At 42.4% G+C, this 17,220-nt stretch overlaps 2 protein-coding genes across 6 annotated transcripts in view; one reads left to right on the top strand and one right to left on the bottom strand.

Annotated features, from left to right (window-relative positions):
• The window catches only part of LOC145342066 (lysosomal protective protein-like), a 30,672-nt gene extending 25,721 nt beyond the window's left edge, over positions 1-4,951 (top strand). The window contains exons 10-11 of the mRNA XM_080187267.1: positions 291-380; positions 4,868-4,951. Coding sequence (XP_080043393.1) covers positions 291-380; positions 4,868-4,951 — 174 coding nt within the window. The remainder of the gene's footprint in view (positions 1-290; positions 381-4,867) is intronic.
• slc38a7 (solute carrier family 38 member 7) overlaps positions 1-17,220 on the bottom strand; it is a 103,002-nt gene that overhangs the window by 53,449 nt on the left and 32,333 nt on the right. For 2 of the 5 annotated variants that reach the window (XR_013886502.1, XR_013886501.1), the window contains exons 8-11: positions 15,003-15,150; positions 13,378-13,571; positions 12,269-12,323; positions 9,051-10,147 (exon numbers count right to left, since the gene is read on the bottom strand). Coding sequence is in view for 2 of the 5 variants with exons in the window: in XM_080187264.1 (XP_080043390.1) it covers positions 10,045-10,147; positions 12,269-12,323; positions 13,378-13,571; positions 15,003-15,150 (500 nt within the window). In the remaining 3 variants the exon portion in view is untranslated. Of the gene's footprint in view, positions 1-6,139; positions 6,200-8,893; positions 10,148-12,268; positions 12,324-13,377; positions 13,572-15,002; positions 15,151-17,220 lie in introns of those variants that run through there. The other 3 variants (XR_013886503.1, XM_080187266.1, XM_080187264.1) reach the window with 3 other exon arrangements.

The following is a 17,220-nucleotide window of genomic DNA, read 5'->3' as shown; positions in this document are numbered from 1 at the left end:
GGAAGATTCTACCACCAGCCAAAGATGGACCTTTTCCACCACCGCAAAACACACCATGGTATTGGTGTAAAATCCCACCTACAATCTGTGAACTATTCCCCTCACACTGCTGGGCGGATTCTGGGACACTGAGATAAGTGCATCTGAGAGCAAGGTACTTGTGAGTCACTAATGTGGGAATATCTTTCCAGCCTGTGTGGAGGCCTCTGAGTTTCAGTAAGACTTGAGCGACATGTGTCATTGTTAATGAATAATTAACTAACTGACCAACTGATCCATTTCACTGCCAGAAAACCATGGACTACCAACCTTGGATTTACAATAACCAGGTCGCAGGGTTCTACGAGCGGTATGGACAACTCACCTTCCTGACTGTCAAGGTAAATCCTGCATTTTTACATTGTTTTTTCCTTTCAATTTCATGCAGAATCACAACAGCAATAGTGGAACCTGCACCTAGCAATAAAAGTGTCACTTAAGACAGGACACATTCTGATTACATATCACTGGATGAAGCAGAGTGATTACTACAGTTAATTTGTGAAAGAAAGAACATGTGTCTGAAAATGCTTTAGAGTCAATGATTTTTGATTTAAAGTGCAGTTATTGTCGTACTGTAGAAGCCACAGCAGCAAAGTTCCAATAACCAAACATGTTATCTAGTCATGATCACCTGGCATGGTGACCTTGTTTGTGGTAGAAATATTCTCCCAGACACGGAGCGGAACTGACCGGTATGATATCCCACTCATCTCTCCTCTGACACTGACTTTCATGATGCTCAACTTACATGATCCACCACACTCTTGAACATGTTGTGCCAATCATACTTAATCTGTGGCCCAATTCCACATGATGTGGATATGCCGGCGTTGGACTGGGGTAAACACAGTAAAAAGTCTGACAACACCAGGTTTAAGTCCAACCGATTTATTTGATAGTAAACTCACTAGCTTTCGAGGGGACTTTTTACTGTGCCAATTCCACATGCCAGACATCCCATATCACTTCTTACTTTTCTGTTAACAAGAATCTATCCATTTCAATTTTAAAACAACTGAAAATGACACCCAGTAGAGTACATACCATCAGCATTATTGTGGTAACACAGCATTATTGCAATGACATAGCTCTTCCTCGAGGCCTTTCCCTGCCTGGTTGAGACCACAGAAATGAAACGTGAAAAAGACTTCTTCCCATTTCACTTAAGGCAATCTAAACCCATCAATCTGCTCTGAAAACTGTGCTCATAGTTTGAACATTAGTGGCGATATTCTACAACATTCTAAAATAATCAACAGCACTCTAAATCAAGCACAGAACATTCTTTAAAAAATTAATTAGCCCCATCTCGATGTTAATACATAATTTTAAAAATTTCAACACAATCTTGCAGCACACAACATCCAGTCAATTTGAATACCTATAGCTAAAGAAAGGTATTTGATCAAAATCATTCGTTCAATCTCTCCACAAATGCTGCCAGACCTGCTATTTCTAGCATTTTCTGCTTTTGTTTCAAATTTCCAACATTCACAGAATTTTGCTTTTGTTACCTGTGTATTATCTAAACTCTGTCTCTTTCCATTCAGCCTATTTTCTAACCACAATAATAATTTACTTGCAGGTCTGTGGGCTTCAACTTGAAGTAACAGTTTCTTATGTGGAACTTTATCAAGTGCCTTCTGGAAGTCCATATAAATAATATCTATATACATTCTTCCCCTGTCCACAATTTCAGTTATGGCTTCAAAAAATACAATCAGATTCATCATGCATGACCCAGCCTTTACAAATCCATGTTGACTCTCTCTGAGCAGCTGAAAATTTTGAAGGTGTTCAGTCACTATCCTTAATTACAGATCTGAGCAATTTTCCAACCACTGACGCTAGATTAATTAGTTTATAATTTGATGGTCTTCCTTTCTCATCTTTATAAATTAGCAGAGTGACATTCACTATTTTCCAATCCAGAGGAATGGTTTTCAAATCAGGTGAACTTTCTTCAGGTATACTTGAACATTGACAATATTCACACCTACTTAAACCTATTGTGGAAATCATCCACTCCTGTAAATTAGTCATTTGAGTGCCATTAAGTTCTTCTTTATTACTATATTGCTTATCCTATTTTTATTGGATCCCTGATTCAATTCCTTGGAATGTCTGCATGATGACAGTTTTCTCCACTGTAAATCCTAACACAAAGTAATTCATCAGCAAGTCCAAGGTCGCTATGATCGGTTTCCAAAGCATTCATATTTCTCCTGCTGTAAATGTTGTGTTGATTTGATAGCCCTTGTACCTTTATTTCTATCCTGCCTCAGTGTAACAGTTACTGTATGCCGAATCAACCTTTGTGGGTCCATATTTCTTTCACACTCACCAGGCTCTGAGCCACTTTTTGCATATAATTCTTTTAACTTATGTTGTCTCTTACTTTTTTAGTTGTTTGTGGTTGTCTCATTTGACAAGAAGAGCTCTTCCCCTCACGATTTAATTGGGTTTTAAATCACATTTAATTCTTTTACAACACCTCTCACTGATCTACTGTCACTTTAACTATTCATTTACTGATTGATCAGACTCTGCCTCATTGCCTTGAAGTTACTGAAATCTACAATCCTGTTATTGTTTTATAGTTCTCCCTTCCAAACACAATGTTTAAATGGTCACGGACAGACAGTTAACTAACTAATCAGCTCATTACAAAATTATGAAATCTAAATTGACTGCCCTTCGTAGACTCTCAGATACATCACAGGAAACAAAACAAACCTCCTAAAATGAGGTCCTCATTACCAGTTTTCTCCTGGGTGGCAGCATCTAAGCATTGTTGTTCCAACTATGAATCAAGGTTATGGATGGGAAGGGGCAAAGAGATAAAATTGCAGTAATCCCTGCAGTTAGCGTCAGATCAGGCCGTTATCCTGCATAACCTTGAAATACGATGTGGGGAATAGAGAATTTCAAACCCATTCTTTATAGGAACCAATACAAGTCTCAGAAGGGAAAAAACAGTAGCAACTCATTCCTCTGCATCAAATTCCCAACTTCTCCACTGTACTCCACTGTTGGTGACTAGTGGAGTGCCCCAGGGGTCGGTGCTGGGGCATCAGCTATTTACCATTTATATAGATGATCTGGAGGAGTGAACCGAGTGTATGGTGTCGAAATTTGCTGATGACACCAAGATTGGTGGAATGGCAAATTGTGCGGAGGGTGTGGTGAGTCTGCAGAAGGATCTAGATAGGCTGGGTGAATGGGCCAGGAACTGGCAAATGGAATTTAATGTCGGCAAGTGCGAGGTGGTCCACTTTGGTAGGAATAATGGTAGGAAGGATTATTACTTACACGTGGCGAAAAACTGCAGCAGGCGACAGTGCAGAGGGACCTCGGGGTCCTTGTGCACGAGTCGCAAAAACCCAGCCTGCAGGTGCAGCAGGTGGTCAGGAAGGCGAATGGGATGCTGGCCTTCATAGCGGGGGGGATTGAATATAAAAGTAGGGAGGTCTTGCTGCGGCTGTATAGGGCATTGGTGAGGCCGCAGCTGGAGTACTGTGTGCAGTTTTGGGCGCCGTACTTACGCAAGGATATTTTGGCCTTGGAGGGAGTGCAGAGGAGGTTTACTAGGCTGATGCCGGAGTTGAGGGGGTTGAGCTATGAGGAGAGGCTGAATAAACTAGGCTTGTACTCGTTAGAGTTTAGAAGAATGAGGGGAGATCTCATTGAGACGTATAAGATGATGAATGGGATGGATAAGATAGAGGTGGAGAGACTCTTCCCGCTCAGAAAGGATAGTAGGACTAGGGGGCACAGCCTCAAGATAAAGGGGGGGCGGTTTAGAACGGAGTTGAGGAAGAACTTCTTCACTCAAAGGGTGGTGAATCTCTGGAATTCTCTGCCCATTGAAGTGGTGGAGGCTACCTCGCTAAATATTTTTAAGATGCGGGTTGATGGGTTTTTGATAAGAGAGGGGATTAAAGGTTATGGGGAGAGGGCGGGAATGTGGAACTGAGCCACGACAGATCAGCCATGATCTTATTGAATGGCGGGGCAGGCTCAAAGGGCTAGATGGCCTACTCCTGCTCCTATTTCTTATGTTCTTACGTACTCAGTACTCGACAACCAGTGCAATCACACATCCCATCTCACACTGACCCCTGAGATCACTCTCCCCCAAAACCTGATCTGTGATATTCTCCCCATCTCATTACTCCCCACCACCCCTTCTCTTTTCTCACACAGATTCTATGACACTCCACCCTCCAGTCTTTTTAATTCATTCTGGGGCTTTGTTGCCATTTACTGTCCATCCCTAGCCAACCTGAGATGTTGATGGTGGTCTGTGTTCTTCTCGATGAACAGGCTTCCTGATCTCATGTGGTTTTATACTCCTGAAGCCTATCGGGTCCACATCATCTGGTCTTTGTTCCTACTCTGAGTTTGAATACTAATATTCTGCACTCCAGCCCTTCACCTGGAATTCTCAATAACAAGGACAGTATTAATTTAGAGGCAACAACTCATGTTTCTCATCAAATAAAGGATCCAACTGATTGAAAATTTAAATCCACACACAGCAGTGACATTTATAATCAGATTTACCTGTTTGAATATGGGTAGCTGGTTGGCACGGCAACATTGCTATCAATAAAATTCACTGTTAAGTTACAACGATGATATCACAATATTAAGGGACTGCTTTATGACATCACTCAAGCAGTGCCAAGCAACCAGCCTCCCTGGATACTGATTATTATGGGCTATTTTGAGTTCAGAAAGGGAAATGGAATTGGTGTGTGGAATTTATCAGGGTGATGATGATGTTCATTGATCCTAACTCTTCACTCTCTCTCTTCCTCAGGGAGCTGGACACATGGTACCAATGTGGGCACCAGCACGAGCCTTGAATATGTTTGAATCCTTCCTCTCCAACTCAGCATATTGATTGGGTCACCGGCTTGACCTCACGACACATTACTTTGCTATCTTAGTGTCCTATTCTCACTTTTTGTTTTAAATCTCTCAACACAAAATGGGACTTTTAATCATAGCAGAGACCAAAGCAAACCACGCCAAGCCGAGCCAAATGAAACCAAACCAACATCTTCCTGAATAAGATAGACTGTATCAGAACCAATACTAACAGCAGTGAGAGAAGGGTTGCTATCAAAGAACTGCCTTCCATTAAATTGAAACTGGAGGAAAGAGCTCAAACTGACAGGAGGGATCAACATGGACACCTTGACATTTACTAGCCTGGTGTTCACAGGTAGTTAGTTCCTCCTCTTAGCCCAGTCTGGGGTCCCATGCGCACAAAGTTCCCCCTCGTCCAGTCTAGGGTCTTAAGCACACATGGAATCTCCCCTCCATCCAGTCTGAGATCTCACGCACACAGGGAGCTGCACCTTCACTCGGCCTGGGGGCCAGTGCTCACAGGGTGTTAGTTCCTCCTCGGTCCAGTCTGGTAGTTTGTTCTGTTCAGTTTGGTGCTATTTTGAAGTAAAAATCCTGTTCCACAAAATTGTTTTTTTTGTAATCTCAAGATTGCTAATCATTGCAATGTCCAAGCTAATCAGTTTTTCAAAATAATTGTTAAATGTGATTGTAAACGATGGTCAGAATGCTGAATAAATTCAACAACCTCACTTTCTCCAGAAAGGAATTTTTGATGTCTTTAGTACACAAGCTGGTGGCCACACTTTAGGAAGGATGTGATTGCACTGGAGGGGGTGCAGGGGAGATTTACCAAGGTGTTGTCTGGGCTGGAGTGTTTCACCTATGAAGAGAGGCTTGTTAGGCTGGGATTGTTTTCCTTCGAGCAGCAAAGGCTGAGGATGGGCCTGATTGGCGTGTACAAAATTAAGAGGGACATAGCTGGATAGGTAGGAAGAAACTTTCCCCCTTAGTAGAGGGATCAGTAGCCTGGGGGCATAGCTTTACAGTAAGGGGCATGAAATTTGGAAGAGACTGGAGGAACAGTTTTTTCACCCAGAGTGTGGTGGGAATCTGGAACTCTCAGCCAGAAAGGGTGATAGAGGCAAGAATCCTCTAGAAGCCCTTAAATGAGTACTTGAAGTGACATAGCATACAAAGCTACGAACCAAGTGCCAGGAAATGGGATTAAAATAGATACCTGTTTCATAACTAGCAAGACACAATGGGCCAAAGGATCTCATTTTGTGCTGCAGTAATCCTGAAAAAAGATATCACAAAATTGTACATGCCAGTTAGAACTTCATAGAAAAGCAAAGAAGCCTCAATTCTTCCCTGTACAGTGACTAAAACAGCTGAGTTCAGCTTCGTGTGAGTGGGAACTTGCCCAACTGGGGCCTTCCCCACCCCTCCCAGGGACATCACTAACTGGCATGAGCAAGTGCTTCCCAGGGCCTCTGAAAGCACCCACCTCAGGCCTCCTTATAAGGAGTGCAACGGCCCCTGAGAGCACTTTGCAAGGGGCTGAGGTATAGCACTCAACGGTATAACACTCCTTTGTACTGCAATGCACCATAAGCCTGAATTACACACATTTGGCTTTGAGGTGACAGCTATCACTGAAAGAGCAATTCCTAGAAATACCCGCTTCAAACTTAAAAATAACCAGGGGAGCAGGAGGGTGGGGGAAGACAACAGTAATGTTTGCTCCCAGCCAGACCACATGATTCACTCTCACCCAAAACAGCAGCTTGGCTCTGCCTCCTGCCTGCTCAGTCTCAATAACCTTCCAAACAACCTCAGCTCTTTCCTGCCTCAATCCCATGTGCATGAAAACTATCAGGAAGACTCAGGGCAACCTATGTGAATATTATGGGATGACAGATGAACTAAACTCGGGGCACGGTTTGATCACAATGAAGATGAATAATAAACATCAGTCAATCTGGATCCTCTCTTCAACCTATAACTCTGGCTCAAGAAATTTGGAATAATGTCGCAAAGTCTGGATCATTGAGTACTCGGTGTTTACTGAAATATGATGAACAATACGAGAGAAGTCTTAGGTGACTGTTAAACAAGTTTCGCTGCATTATTAAAGCCCATGGTTCAGTTTATCAGTGTGCAGAGCCACACAGATCGAAGTAGCTAGATTCATTCCTCAACGTGTGGTAATACTGTGTATTGTGTGGGGAGCTGAGAGCCAGTGTTACACCTCCTGGTCACTATCCAGTACCCAATTCAGCAAAAACTGTACAAAGGACTAAGGCTTCCACAGTCCAAGCTCTTGATGACATTCAATGCCTGGACACTGTCACAAATGCTGGGCACAGATTAGGTATTCAGTGGCCATGTATCTGTAATTTTGATTGGTAGGAATGCCTTGAGGGGGAATGTGGAAACGTTACCTAAATTTGTCCTTCAAGTGTCCCAGTCTCACTACCGCTTGGAGAGCTTAGGTCCAAATTTTAAGGGATTTATCTTCCATCGAATAACTTACAATCAGGGGAACACACACTTTCATATAATACCTTCATATAAAAACTTCTCAGCACATTATCAGATTGCACCACAGCTTTATTTACACATTATTAGGTCCTTCCAACTGCAATGGGTGATTGAAGAATTATTAGTAAGGACACCAGTGCTGCCACACGAGGTGCAGCTTTCAGCCAGAACTGGCAGGTGGAGCCTCACGTGAAGGAAATCAGTTCTAATGCTGCATCACTCACTCAAGTCTTTACCTAGCTTGGTCTCCAAGAAGTAATAATTCCCAGCAGTGGAAAGCAATCAGGAACCCTGGTCTCCCTTTCCTCCCAGCCCATGGAAAACTACTTGCACTTACATAGCACCTTTAACTAAAAAAAAAGCATCCCAAGCCACTTCATGGAGGCACTTATCAGACAACTTCTGACACTGAGGAATACCAGGATATACTAGGATAGGTAACTTATCAAAGAACATGTGAAAAAGAGAGGAAGGCTTGGCTAAGAAATTCCAGAACTCAGGGTCCAGACAGCAGATCACCAATGAAAGGGTGAAGTAAATGGGAGATGGGCAAGAGGTCAGAAGCAAAGAAGTACAAAAGGTGAGGAAGGAGTACACTGGAGATTAAACCGATAGGGAGCAGCTATGAAGGAACTGGGTACTCAGGTGTGTTTGATTCATGGCTGTGATTGTTTAATAAAGTAAGATGTCTCACAACACCAGGTTAAAGTCCAACAGATTTATTTGGCAGCACTAGCTTTCGGAGTCTCAGGCTCCTTCATCAGGTGAGTGAGGACTTGTGTTCTCAAACAGGTCATTGATAGACACAAACTCAATTTATAAGACAATGGTTGAAATGCGTGTCTTTACAGGTAATCAAATCTTAAAGGTACAATGTGAGTGGAGAGAAGGCCAAGCACAGGTTAAAGCTGTGTGTATTGTCTCCAGCCTAACTGAGTGGCAACAGATAAGGCTGGCTGACTGGGAGTCAGTGTGTTACGGAGATCAGGGTTAACTGGAAACAGAGGCCAGCCTACAACTGCTAACCCAAACCCACCATCTGCAACCTGGAACTAGCGATTTGCAAGTTGCCTGATTCTGCCCTTAAACCAATCCTGTACAACTGCTCAACAGCCCTAATCACAGCTTCTCCCCTCTGTCAATCATTTCAAAGCTGCACTCTCTCCCCACCTGTGGGAGGCATGGGCAGCAACTGGGTCACTGGGTCAGTAAAAACCACGATGTGGAGATGCCGGCGTTGGACTGGGGTGAACACATTAAGAAGTCTGACAACACCAGGTTTAAGTCCAACCGATTTATTTGATAGTAAACTTGCAAGCTTTCGGAGTTTGCCCCTTCGTCAGGTGAATGGAAAGTTCTGGGCCAGAACACACTGTCTGAGGCCAGAACTCTCCATTCACCTGACGAAGAGGCAAACCCCGAAAGTTTGCGAGTTTACTATCAAATAAATCAGTTGGACTTAAACCTGGGGTTGTCAGTAAAAACCACTCCAGGAGAGAAACCAGGAACATTTTTTTGAACGTATTTGTTCACAGGATGTCACAGGCTGAGCCAGCATTAATTGTCCATCTCAAATAATCTTCAAGTAGGTGGTTGAGAGTTACCTTTCCCAACTGCTGAGGTCCATGTGGACAGATGTTCAGTTGTACTAAATATTAAACCTCAGGGCACTGGGTGAGTTGGAGATTAGACATCCCAATTATTCCAGAGGGAAATTCTTTCTGAAGAGCCAGTTTTAAATTCAAACCTCAGCTTCTGATCAAAACTGCAACAAAATGCATAAAGAGCAAGATAAATAAACAATTGCTCAGCATAGTGATAGACTATAGTGATTGCAAAAGATAGTAACAGGCTCAGGAACAGGGAGGTTGTTTATATGTTGAGTGTTTTAATTAGATTGGTCCCTTCTCAACTGTAGCATATTAATGCCACAATACTTGAACAGAAATGATTATGTTAAAAATCTTATCATAAAAAGCAGTCGTTTACAAAGTTTTCACCAACATCACAGACAGGCAATGTGCAAACTGCAGCTGACACACAAATAAAGGTCTTGGTTCAATCGTAAACTTAAATAATATGATCAAACTCTTCCATTCCTGCTCAGTCCGGTCAAAAAAGCTCAAAGCGTCCTGATCATAAATCATAAGAGTTCAAATCATGCAGCGCCTCTCACCTTGCAGGGCTGAAAAGGCAAGTTGGACAACTGAAAGATAAACCACGTTCCAGAAAGAGAATTCTCATCAGCCAGTTTCCACACTAGAGTCACAGGACCAAGAACAGAAACTGAAGTCACGTATCTGGCCAGACAGCTGCAAACCAAGTTACACTGAACCAGGCTTTCACAGGGAGTAAGGAAGTGTCAGAATCACCCAGACTGTAACACTTATTGCAGGAAAAACCAGAACATTAAGATTATTGCACAATCTGATCACACCATAACAGAGACAGTTCTAGCTGCGTCTCAGGTCACAGATCAGGCAGGATCTCTGTAAACATTGTACGAATGATACAGTGAAGTTCCCTGAAAACTGGCTCAATTAGCCACCAGACTCCTGTGGAAAATGTTATAAGGAATTGGAGGGAGCCTGTAGGTGGTCACTTATGTAGGTCCTGGAAGATGGAGTTCACCGTGCTCTGGCCAAAGATGAAAGCTCCCATACATACCATGAGGATCCCGCACAGCACCAAGACCCACCAGCTAAAGTGAGACACAGAGACACCCCATTAGTAAACAGAAACTCATCCAGAAAACCAGAATAAAACACAAGATACAAAAGGATCTAGCAGACAAAGTAATGAATGGAATTACCCATCAAACCTTCAAAGTATATCCCAAATTTTGACAAAGATTTATCCCTTTTTTCAGTATAGGAGCAATAACTTCTCAGACATTCGAGCAGTCCAAACCCACATGCTGAAGGATACAAACAACATTCAGGCTTGATACGTGGCAAGTAGCACTAGGCAATGACCATCCCTCCCTAATAGCACTGTGGATGTACCTACAACACAGGGATCGCAGCAGTTCAAAATGGCAGCTCACCATCACCTTTTCAAGGGTAATTAGAGATGGGCAAAATGCTGATCTAGTCAGTAACACTAATGTAGAGATGTCAGTTGTTGCGCATTTACCTTTACATTGTAAGGCACAAAAAATGCTCATTATAAAGTGCATTATACTGCACAAAGTGGTGGAGAACTAAGAGTAAAAGGAGTGTGAGGCATTATTTGTAATTATTGAGAAAGAAACTGTGACTAAAAATTGACAAGTCCCCAGGGTCTGATGGCCTACATCCTAGGACTGTAAATAGATAGCAACAGAAATAGCAAATGTACTGGTTATGATTTTCAGAATTCTCCAATTCTAGAATGTTCCTAGCAGATTGGAAGTTTTTAAATGTGACAGCTATTCAAGAAGAGGGTGAAAGAAATGGGAACTACAAGCCAGTTAGTCTAACAGGGAACATTCTCTGCGGCAACGCATCCGCCAGAGTCCTCTTGCCAACCAATCTGCACTATTCCCATGCAGTATAAATTGATGTTTCTTTTTAACTTTGGTATTCTGTCCTGCTGAGTTTAAAATGAAAAGCTTTGACAACATGTATTTTTTCTTCAGCAATACTTAAGTTCTGTTCTACCAAATGTCTAAACATCAAAATTACAGGTCAGGACTGTAACCCATGATTACTACATGGAATTTTTAAATTCACTTACAGGATGTGAGCATTGCTGACTAGGTCAGCATTTATTATCCATCCCTAATTACTCTCAAGAAGGTAACAGTGAAATTTCTCATGGGAAATCTTTGTTCAGCACACCCTGTTTTAGAAAAGCTTTGGGAGTGCTAAATGATGGTTAACTTTATCACTTCAGGACGAAAAGAAAAGCAGAACACTAACAGCTGATTTATGATTAATTGTTGCTACAAAAATAAAAATACCATGGATGCTGGAAATCTGAAATAAAAATAAAAAATAGCAGAAATTTTCAGCAGGTAGTGATGAATGATCCCAGACCTAAAACATTTCTTTCCTCAGGTGCTGCCTGACTTGCTGAATATTTCCAGCTTTATGTTTTTATTAATTATGAAAAGATGGTGTTCAGGGGAATTGGGAAACACAAGATCAGCAAGCACTCGGGAAGTTTGGTCTTTATTGCATGGGATTAATATAAAAGAATAAAGAAGTTTTGCTGCGGTTGGTGAGACCACACCAGGAATACTGTGCACAGTTTTGATCTCCTTGCCCAAGGAAGAACATATTTGTCTTGGAGAAGGTGCACCCGAGGTTCACTAAATTGGTTGCAGGAATGAGGCGGCTGTTCTTTGAGAACAGTTTCAGTTTAAATGCCCAGTAATCTTCTAAACTCTGAAGTTTAGAAGAACAAGAGATCTTAACAAAATAGATAAGGTTGGGAAAGGGTTTGTTCGGAGGGACTATTCCTAGTGGCTGGTAAATCGAGAATTCAGAGACACAGCCTCAGGTTAAGGCTATGAGGAGAATAATCTTCAAATAGGGTTGTGTATCTTTGGAACTTGAGACTGTCTATCAGTCTACAGCCTCAATACACTGCCCCCCACCCCACAAATCTGCAATCCTAATAAAACTTATCCCCAGCGTACAATCCCAATAAGACCTCTCCCCTTAGTCTACAATCCCAGATTCTTTTAAAAAGCTGATATTGGTTTGTCCAGAATCGTTTTGTATATCCAGTCACGAGAAAATAGAAATTCAGCCGGTACTTGGCGAGACCCTCCACTGTTTAGAATCACAAGACACCCCCTCCTCTAGTCATTGTGAGATGTTTACTCAGTGTTTACCTGACAGAGTCAACTTGCTGGATTTCTGCGAGTTTTGCTTCTATCAGACAGAGTCCTAAACACAGGAAACATCATAGTAAGGAGAGAGTACGAAGAGAATCTGTTTCTGCTGCTCCTTCAGGCAGTGCATTCCCAATCACAATCTCATCTCCACATCTTCATTTGTCAATGACCTTGAATGTGTGCTCTGGTTACCGACCTTTCTGCCTTGATTAGAACCAATCCTTTACAACAATGTAATCAAATCTTTACTTCGCCTGCTCTGTTCTAAAGCAAATAATCAGGTTTCTCTACATCTGTGACATCCCTCATCTCTGGCCCCCAATTTAGTAAAACTTCCATAACACCTCTCATAATCTCAAACTACATCAAAACATCTATATTTTGCACCCAAGGTCCTTCTGAAGCGTGGTCACTTTTACAATGCAGAGGGAAAACTCCAGCAATGAGGTAATGACCAGATAATTTGTTTTAATGAAGTTTGTTGAGGTCAGGTCGCCAGGGGAAACTCCCTTGCGTTTCTTCGAGCAATGGCATGGACCACTGTCACCCAAGAACAAACGGACCTCAGCTTGACTTCAAATGGGTTCCATCTGCCTTTCCCCACCAACGCAAAGAGTGTTCCAGCCCGTCACTGACACAGTGGCTCTGGCCCGAGTAATTTGCTCACATCAGCAGCCAGTTAAACATCAACCGCATACCTGTGGGTCTGGAGTCACACATAGGGCAGACAGGGTAAGGATAGAAGATTTCCTTCACTAAAGGACATGACTGAGTTTTTATGCAAACTTAATAGCTTCACAATCACAATTATTGAGACTAACTTCTCAATTACAGGACTTAAATTTTTCAGGCACTGTGGTTGGATTTGAACTCAAGTTATTGGGTACCTAGGCTAATAATATGTTCACTACCCTACTGTACTTCACAGCTCCATACCCACAGTGAGACACTAGGAACAGATCATCGCGACATCGTACTCTGCTGTTTGCTCCCCACTTCCCAATCACGTTCATTATCTCCAACTCCTTCCCATGCCTGTGGTTCCTAAACACCCAGACCCCCTTCGCTCAGCCACCCCCTCCACACAACCCTAGGGAGTACTGTACCTGGGAAAACAAGGATGAAGCAGGCAGCCAATCCTCCAATCACAGAGATCACTTTCCCAATGTCTGGAATAAAAAGTGCTAGCACCAAGGTCAGAAAGAACCAGAACAGGGTCTGCAGAATCCGGCGCTGCCGCTCCAGGGACAGGTCCACATCCTCACCCTTATAACGAAGCCATAGGCCCTCAATCACTGTCCTGGATTGGAGAAACAGGAAACAAATGGTTAGGGGGCGGCGGAGAGGAGGGGGAGGAAGGGGGCGGCAGAGAAGAGATGGAAAGGAGGGGGCGGCGGAAAGGAGGGGGGAAGCAGGGAGGAGACGAGGGGGGTGTAGAGTGGGGAAAGGGGGGGGAATGGGGGCAAAGAGGGGGCATGTGGCTAAAGGGGAGGGAGGCGATGGAGAGGCCAAGAGGGAAGGAGGGAGCGGCAGAAGCGTGCTAAGGAGGGAAATGGCAGGGGGGCACGGAAGGAGGCAACGGGGAATTAAGGAAGAGGGAGGCAGCAGAGGGCTAAGAAGGAGGGAAGCTGCAGCGGGGCTAAAGGAGGAAGGAGGTGGGCTACATGTCGTGGGAGGCTGCATGTACCCTGTTTAATTGTGTCTATCCCCTTCCTGACATTCCACCTTTCCTGAAACTGGTGACTCCTGTCTGGGATACAGACCCAGGGTCACTCTCAGTCCAAGAGGTCACTGAATGCACTGGGAAAATAAGCAAATTGAGGCCATTTTTCAGACAACCCAGAAAAATGTCTATGTTTTTCAGAAAGCAGGATTTTTATTTTATTCCAAGTTTCTTGGAATTTCCACAATATAGTGGGTGGGTGGGTGGGAGTACTGTTCTGGAAGACTAATTTTAACTGCAGAAATAAAATCTTGCATGTTTGTAGGTTTTCTTTCCTCAATAAATGTTTTCATTTAATATTTAAAATATTCAACAGCACTAATGAAATTTGTGAATTCTGATTTCAGTTAACATATTTACTTGCGGCAAAATACAAAACAAAAGTGTGATAGCTTATTAAGTTTCCTTTTGGAACTTGGTTTGCATGGCACTAAACAGCTGCCAGATCATAACACATGACAGGGTGGGATCTGGAAGAGGATTTTTCAGCTTGTAGGAGAGATGTGAACTAGGGGATACAATTTAAAAATAAGGGATCTTCCATTTAAGAATGGGATAAGGAGAAACTTTTTCTCTCAGAGTAATTAGTCTGTGGAATGCTCTTCACCACAGTAGTCAAGAATATATCAAACTCAAAAGTATTCAAAGGTTATTGGGGGCAGGAAGGAAAGGGACATCAATATCACAATGAGATCAACATGGTTTTATCAAATGGCCTACATTTGTTTTAAGTCGTACATTTATCAACTAGAAACGAAAGCTGGGACTCAAACCCTAAGACAGCCGTTTAAGCTGTACAAAATTCAACACAGATGGAGCGATTTTTGGTAGGCAGAGACTGATCAGCCGTGATCAAACAGTACCAGCTCAAAGAGATGAATGGCCCTGATTTCAGTTGCAATTAATGGTGCTGATACCATAGGCTAATGAAAGGCTGAGCATGGCTAACAGCCCTTGGTTTCATTTCCTGCCCTCTTTCTCTCTCTTGGATCCAGACAGAAGCCTTACCTGCCGCAGAAATGAAGAATGGGGTAGGACGTAAGCACACAAAGAATGATGGCGGCACGGGCAATGGTAACAGCGATATCGTTTGACGGGTAGGACAGCAAGACATCAACATTCACATTGGAGCCAAATGTCAGGAAACCGCAGACTCCTAGAGAGAGACAGTCCATCAGGAAACACCAAGTTCTGATACCCACAGGCCTTGGGGTCAGGTACAGGGAGGCCACTAGGTCAAATTTACACACCCTGCATACATCACTGATACGCAGACACTTCAATTAAACATTAAACACATGGTCTGAGGGCCAAAATCCCAAACACTCCCAGAACAGATATACTCGGGATTAGATATAGAGTAAAGCTCCCTCTATACTGTCCACATCACACATTCCCAGGACAGGTACAACAATGTTAGATACAGAGTAACACTCCCTTTGCACTGTCCCCATCAAACACTCCCAGGATACATACTGCACGGGTTAGACACAGAGTAAAGCTCCTTTTACATACTGTTTTCTGCAATATTGTGCCCTCAGCCAAATAAGGGGGCTGATTATATTAAACTTAGTACTTAGACAGATTTAGTCGACAGACTAGAGATGTGTGAACATTTACACAAACTTGAGCATATAATGATAACTATTAATACAGAGTTTGAAAGGGAGAAACATTAACCAACTAATATTCTAGATTTAGGTCAAAATAACTTCAATTTGATGAGATAGAGTTCTCACAGTGAAGAGTGCAGATCTGTTAGTGATTAAAAGGACAGAAGGTCAGTAGGAGCTGTGAACAGAACCAGTCCTTTAAGAGAGCTAGAGCTCTATTTGCCAAAAAATAAAGCTGTGGACAACTAGAGAAGTAAGGGACAACATAAAACTAAAAGAAAAAAGCAGACAAACTGCAAATGCAGCACAGATCCTTAATAATGGGAAAGAAATAAAGAACAATAAAGTGTGACAAAAAAGTTAGTACAAAAAGGCAGCATGAACATTTAGTAACTGATAACAACGTTATCAATGAAAATCAGGAGATGTGCTGAGTAACTCTTTGCGTATTTACAGGAAGAAATCAGCATGCTGGAAATCCCAAGGAAAGTGTTACTGAATCTGGGACAGGGAATTAAGAATATTCACGTTAGTAAGATAGCAGTAATGAAGAAAGTAATAGAAAGTAGTCATTTGGTGGTATGCGGTTTCCTGACGTTTCCTGAGAATTGATGAAAAAATACATTTTGCACTCATTAGGACAATCGCAAGAATAGCAACATTAGGAGGAAACAACTTAGTTCAGTTTCATTACAAACTGCTGGTTGGTTGGCAAGTGGATTCAGTTTTATGGAGGCGCTGCCTATGAGAATGTACCAATAGCATTAAAGTGTGCTAAGTTCCCAGGACAAGGTGGCTCCTATTAAAGGGGTAACAAAAGAAGTCAGTGGGAGCAATGCAGATGCCCTAACTATACTCTTCCAAAAATAAAGGCAGGATGTAAAAGAAATTCTCAGTAAATCTGACAGCATCTAAGAGACAGACAGAGGGTGTCTAATGACATAAGGATAGGTAGGAAAGTAAGTTGTGAAGAGGACATAAGGAATCTACAAAGGGACAGAGATAGGACAAGTGAGTGGACAAAAATTTGTCAGATGGCATGTAATGTGGGAAAATGTGTACTTGCCCACTTTGGCAGGAAGAATAGAAAAACAGTATACTACTTAAATGGAAAAGAAGTGCAAAACTCTAAAGTACAGAGGGATCTGGGTGCTCTGATACACAAATCAAGAAATGCAGGTACAGCAAGTGAATACAAAGGCAAATGAAATGTTGTCAGTCATTGTAAGGGAAATGGAATATAGAAGTGGGGATGTTCTACTACTGCTGTACAGAGGATTGGTGAGATCACATCTAGAATACTCGGCACAATTTTGGTCTCCTTATTTCAGAAGGGATATAAATGCATTAGAAGCAGTTCAGAGAAAGTTCACTCATCTGATACCTGGAATGAGAGGGTTAATATAAGAGAAAAGGCTGTGCCTGTGTTCACTGGAGTCTAGAAAAACAAGAAACGATCTTATTGAGATCTTGAAGGGACATAGACAAAAGAATCTCAAAGAATCTTTCCCCTTGTGGGAGAGATCAGAACCAGGGTACACGCTTAAAAGTAGGAGGTTTCCATTTAAGATGGAGATGAGAATTTTTTTTAAATCTCAGGTCATGAATCTTTA

The sequence above is a fragment of the Carcharhinus amblyrhynchos genome, chromosome 4 (genome assembly GCF_965287045.1).
Source record: "Carcharhinus amblyrhynchos chromosome 4, sCarAmb.v2.hapA, whole genome shotgun sequence".
In the NCBI taxonomy this organism is placed as follows: Eukaryota; Metazoa; Chordata; class Chondrichthyes; order Carcharhiniformes; family Carcharhinidae; genus Carcharhinus; species Carcharhinus amblyrhynchos.
Note: the sequence above shows the minus strand (reverse complement) of the source record. Positions and strands in the feature narration are given on the sequence as shown.